Below are 6000 nucleotides of genomic sequence, written 5' to 3'. Positions count from 1 at the left end.
GGAGGCGCGAGGCGTCTGCGCGCTCAGTGTCGCCCCTAGAGGCTCCGCGACGCGCCGCGGCTCTTTTGTGCGCGATGGTGACGTATGGCTCGTATGTAGTAGCTCAGAGGGGGAGAAAGAGCCGCCGAGGAGGGCAGAAACACAAGAGAGGGGCAAGTCTTTCTACGACAGCACCGCGGCTCGGGAACAAACCAACTGAGTCGAGTCTGCTGGCATGGAGCTGAGCAGTTTCGCGCCGTCCACCTAAAGCCGGGGTATTTCGCGCAGAACCGGGGGGCAGTTTGCTGTCGGTCCCGGGGGTGTTTGTGGAGCCCCTGTCTGAATCTGTTGCTAGCAGCGCTCGAATGCTAGTTAGCCCCGCTGCTAAGCAGCTAGCCAACACTGCGAGTCAATTGTGTCGGAGATCGCAGAATTACGCGTTAAAGCCGTCACGCTCCTCCGCCGCTCTCGGGATTCGCTTTGTCCGTTGAGTTTTTGCGTTTTCCTAAGCGAGGGATCTCTAATAAGCGAAGGCTAGAGTTTCTATTTCGATTTATTTCCAGCAGAGAGTCTCCCCCCTCTCTATTAGCTCGTTAGCCGCTCTGGTTGGTTTAGTCCAGCTTGTTAGTAACGTTAGTGTCTGAGATTTCTACTGTTATAGCGGTCAGCCACATTGGTCGCGTTATTTGTGGACATGAATGATTTGATCGCGGACTGCGAGTTGTTTAGAGAAGAGTTGCATTGAGATGCCGCGCGTGGGATACTTCATGTTTCCAGGGACGCTTTTATTTTCTTGTTAGACTGTTTTATGGGAGTGCGGGGGTTTGCTTTAGATAGTACTGGAATTAAATCATTGTTTTTTTATTTCCTCTCCATGCGAGCTGGTTTATCCATCCACCGCGCGTCGTTTTGATGTGGTTAAAGCCCACATTTCAGTCGCACTCTCGTTGTTTTCTCATCTAATAGCGCTTCGTTGGGCTCCACGCTTGTATTCACGCCGCTGGTGGTTCATGGTCGCTGAGACAGGGCGCTGATACACGCTTTCATTGGTTTGCGGCGGGGAAACGGCGAGATTCGGCTCGAGGTATTATGGATGATCAAACACGAATGCTGGCTGGCCTGGGTGGACTCGGCGGACTCTCTCAAGCCGGCGTGGGTGACCCCGATTCGGTTCGGAAGCAGCAGTCCCTCGGTCAACCGCAGCAAGACATCGGGGATATTCTCCAGCAGATCATGGCCATCACCGACGAGAGCCTCGACGAAGCCCAGGCGAGGTAAGACCTGCGAGAGGACGACCAGTGCGGAGGCACTCAAGAAAAGCATTGTTTTGATAGATAGATACTTCATTTCTCCGATGGGGAATTGCTGTGCAACAGCAGCTGGATAAAATCTAACATCTCTTTGCATTGTATAGACACTATGAATAATTGCGTCGGCTGAAAATCGCATGTGATCGAATGCATTGCACCGATGTTACATTTACAGTTTTAATAGAAAAAAAATGCACTTAGTGTTAATTAATTTCATTTGTTTGGGCCTTCTTGCATCTTCCCATTTTTAAGTTGTTAAAAGTTAGCGTTGGATAAACAGTCGCGGTATTTGAAGATTTAATGACTTGCTTTGGATAAAGGCATCTGCTGAAGTAAACAAGTATAAACCCATCTTCTAAATAATCGGTTGATGGTTACGTAATGTACTCAATTAAAGTTATTGTAACGATAAAGTAGTTTTTAATACTAGAGATCCCTTTGGCAGAAATTGTCTACATCTTTTGATTTTATATTAGTTTTTTTTTTTTTTATGGCGACAAACTGACGCAAGAAACGCAGTTTTCCATTCACGCTCCAAAATGATCAGACTATAATTACGCAAGTATATTTCTCTCCTCTGATTTTGCTGAATGAGGCCAAAAAGGCTTTGGAGGTCAACCAGTTTGTTATCAGGAGCCCATGGGCTCTGTGAAGCCATTTGGTCTTCAGTGAGCGTCTGCCAGATTGAGGCCCCACTAGATAAATGAATTGGATTAATGTGCTACCCCGTCATTAGCATAGATAATCAGCGCGCGCTTAATTAAGTCATCGCCGTCAAACAGTGTCAGACTTAACCTCGAGATGAAAACAGCGGACAGGTTTGACGACTTTCCCGCAAATCCTGCGCGCGTACAGTCAGTGTATTTCTATTGACCGCATTGAAATTGATCTGTTATGGATCACTGGTGACCTGCGATCTGTTGAAAGGTCAACTCCAGCCGCTGATCCTGGACAAAAGCCTTTTTAATGAGGGATCGTATGTGCTTGTATATGTGTCATTAGCTTGTGATTTTCCACCAAGCCATTTGACCACCTGGTTCTCTTCATTAATTCACTTCTCTTTTACCCTCCTCCTCCTCCCTGGTGTTCATCCTTTTCATTGTGTGTTGGGCGCAATCAATTCTCCTATAATGTGTGCGCGTGTGCAGCTGTCCGCAAATTGAGTTTCAATTAATGAGATGGAGGATCTCTACACTGAGAACTTATGAATGCAACTATATTGCCTTTATGTCTATACTGCGTTTATAGGGTCATAGTGTTGTGCGGTGACTTTGTTTCACTTGTGCAAAAGACCCCTGAGATGAATGTTGTGTTGATGCTGTGCTGGTCTATTTGAAGAGGGGTTTTAATGTGTTTGGATGAAGATTAAACAGCTAAAGAAGGAATTTTTCACCTAAAAATTAAAATTTCTTTAATTATTTTTGGTGAATGACCTGGCTGCTAATGCAATCAAGCTCCATAAATTGATAAGCATTATTAAAATGACAATCAGTATGACCAAAGTCTTACGAAGCCAAATGTTTACTTTACGTGAGAAACAGACTGACATCTCAGACTGTTAAAAAATAAAATAAAAAATGTTTCTTGTGGGGTAACATCCAAATTAAATGCTTTTACTCGAGCCAAAAATGATTTAATATCACCTACATATATTGAGACAGGTTTTCACAGACAACTCAATGACAAACACTGTCCCAATTCACCTGAATTCCCCACATACATATGAACAGGCTAACGTAAGCATACACATAGTTGTCAATAAAACAATCTTTTGAGTATATTATACAATAAAGTTCTGTTGCAGATGTTTTTACTTCAGAATTTCATGTTTAATTTAATGTGTTTCTTGCCATTTCTTTTTTTTGTTTGTGAAATTTATCAGCAATTTCTGAGTGAAAATTGTTTCTATGCTTAATTTCTTTCAGTGTAGGTCCAAAAAATTGTTGCAGGGAGAACTTTATGTAAGGGTACATTATGAAATCCAAGAAAGCCACACAGTTTGAAATTTGACAATGCAAAAGTTCATGTTCAAAAGAACACCCTCTGTTCGTGTAACATTTTATTCAACTAAGTTTTGAAGCAAAGGGAGTCTGAAGTTTTCCAGAGTGTATGGATGTATTTTTAGGTTAGATTAGGTATAAATCACTCTTCAAGGTAACCTATTACTACTTTTTCCCCTCCGCTGTAGCTCTTCTGCATCTTCAAACTGGCATGAAGATTTTTCACAGCATGTGTCATGTTAATGATGCAAAACACTGTTGGTTCTTGTGTGTCTCATAACTGATCATAATATGGCAAGTTTGAATATGCAGAAGTGAATTAGATTTGAGAGCTGCAGCAAAGGGAGTTTTGAGTTGTATGGAAAAAGGCAGTGTAAACACTGTTCAAAGCATCACATTGACATGAGGGTGAGTGAATGACAAAATTGACTTTTTTTCTTTCTTTTTTTTTTTGGTGAACGACTCCTTTAAGGATAATGCCAGATATTGTTAGTGATGGACGTAAATGCATTTTCTCTTTAGTCACTTCTTCTCTGTCACTGATATTCTGCCGTTATTCTTGAGTATAAGCCCTTGCCACCTTCAGTTATGAAGCAAAAAAGCCCTTCGGTGCTTCCGCACAGACCTGAAATAGTTCAGATACCTGAGAGAAATATGCATTGTTATTTTGTCAAGTGTGGGATGGTTTTAGTGCAGAGTGGGGAGCTTTACTCCGCTTCAGAAGGATTTTACCTAGTGCTGTGAGCATTCTTGGACACTACAATGCATATTTAACTTTTTTTTCTGTCATTTTATAAACACATTTCCTTTATTTGAGACTAATGAAATATGCACAGTTGTGGTATCTCATTAAATGGATCATAATGCCTCTTAAATTAATTAGTATGTGTCCCAAACCTGCATTATTTGCTGAGTGGAGGCACGTGCTTTGCTCAGAAATGGAAGAGCATGTTAAGACGTGGTCTTGTCTGGATGGCTTTTCATTACATGTTAAAACAAATGAAATGCACAAGACTTCTTAACTTGCTTTGGTCTGTTGTTGTCACTGTAAGTATTGGTAGATAAGGTCAGCTGAGTTGACAGACAAAAAAGAGCTGCAAGTTAAGCATTTACATCTCTAAATCACTTTGGCTTTTATGCATACGTCCTTATTCATTGAGGAAGTGTTTAATATTTGTTTGTTAGATATTTTTAGTCCAGCAGTCTAGTCTGCTAAACATCACATTTTGTTTTCATGTGACTTTAGGTTTACTTTGCATTTAGTTGGTAAGGATTTGATCTTCGTTTTGACATTTTTGGGCAAAATCAGACTTGTTCTGATTCCATCCTCATATGCCACGGTGCTTGATTTCTGTTTATTTTTTCTGTCTGTTGTCCGAGTGTAAGGGGAAGATGGGGTGGGATGCCAATGGGACGGTGGGGGCAGATGCCAGCGCTGTCTGAGCCTGCTGCCCTGTGTCTCTCACCCTGTTGCCCTGTGTCCAGATGCTGGCCAGAGGAGGCACCGGCGCAGTGGACCCCACAGAGGGAGGGGGAGCTGGGGGGGAGCACAGCAGGGTGTGCCCTGCCGCTCAACTTCCAGCACAGGTCAGTACAGGAGCGCATGAGCACCCCCTCCTCTTCTCTCCCCCATCATCCCCTCCATGCTGATGACAAAGAGAAAAATGCACCCTCATACAGTTTAAGAAGCAGTTCAGTCTTTTATAAAAGATCTCAGTGGGGCTAAACATTTAAAAGAACCAAACTCAGACTCATTTGAACAGACGGAAATGTGAATCGAGTGAGAAAGAAACCAGTTCTCATTATATTCACTTTTCCCTGGCTCTAAAAAGGGCTCTTTCTGGAATCAGTTTTAGTTATGATAGTCTGTTCAAAACTCAATTGTGTTTTAATAAGTTATTAAATATAATACCAATTTATATAAAAAAAATATTTTCGTTTATTGTAATATTTTTGTCATTTAATAAAATAAGTACTATAAAATAAATATTTTTGATTGTAGTTTTCTTAAATTATAAAAAGCACCTCAGATTGAACACTTAAACCTTAATTTTCACAGAAAACTAAACAGTCTTTGCTGTTTCTGTGTGTATTTGACAATAGTTTAAAAATATGCCCCTTGTAATCTCTAGAAATGAGAATAAGTGACTTATTCCCTCCTCTGTTTCATTGCATGTCATCATTCTCTTTGTATAATAGCCTGTAATGGCCAAAAATATTTAAAATAACGTGCGCATTGTGCGCTCACCTTTGCTTCATAAGCAACTTAAAGTAAACAGTGCTCAAACCACCTCATCAGATGGTATTCGTTTCAAAATTCAGTTTGAGTGTTCACACAAAAGCCACATATAAGAATAATTCACCCACTGCAGGCCCCAATCAAAGAGTGAAACTCTCTTAAGATAGTTATACAATAATAATAATTCCCTTGTCATTACACCCCAGTAAATGTTTCAGTTGTGTCAGTTACACCTTTTCATGATCATCCAACCATAGACATGAGTTTGGATTTCTGTTTGTAATGTCAGTTGTCGTTACTTGATGTTTTTGTATTTGTCTTGCTCATACTGCATTAGTTTTCAGCGAAAGAAAAAACATACATTCAAGACTCAGCGATCCATTTTTTGGCATCTCACATATTTAAATATTTGTGCCTCTTGTGTTGAATGCAACATTCCTCAGATATTTGGGTGTGAACATGTTAAAGCAAA

At 41.0% G+C, this 6000-nt stretch overlaps 1 protein-coding gene across 6 annotated transcripts in view; it reads left to right on the top strand.

The window, feature by feature from the left end:
• The window catches only part of LOC306857936 (pre-B-cell leukemia transcription factor 1-like), a 45450-nt gene continuing 39450 nt past the window's right edge, over window positions 1-6000 (top strand). For 3 of the 6 annotated variants that reach the window (XM_079398221.1, XM_079398220.1, XM_079398218.1), the window contains exons 1-2: window positions 37-1253; window positions 4775-4876. In XM_079398221.1, coding sequence (XP_079254347.1) covers window positions 1069-1253; window positions 4775-4876 — 287 coding nt within the window. In that variant the 5' untranslated portion in view covers window positions 37-1068. Of the gene's footprint in view, window positions 1254-4774; window positions 4877-6000 lie in introns of all 6 variants that reach the window. The other 3 variants (XM_079398223.1, XM_079398222.1, XM_079398219.1) reach the window with 1 other exon arrangement.

The sequence above is a fragment of the Barbus barbus genome (assembly GCF_936440315.1).
Source record: "Barbus barbus genome assembly, chromosome: 3".
Lineage (NCBI taxonomy): Eukaryota > Metazoa > Chordata > Actinopteri > Cypriniformes > Cyprinidae > Barbus > Barbus barbus.
This window is presented reverse-complemented; position numbering and strand designations above follow the sequence as displayed.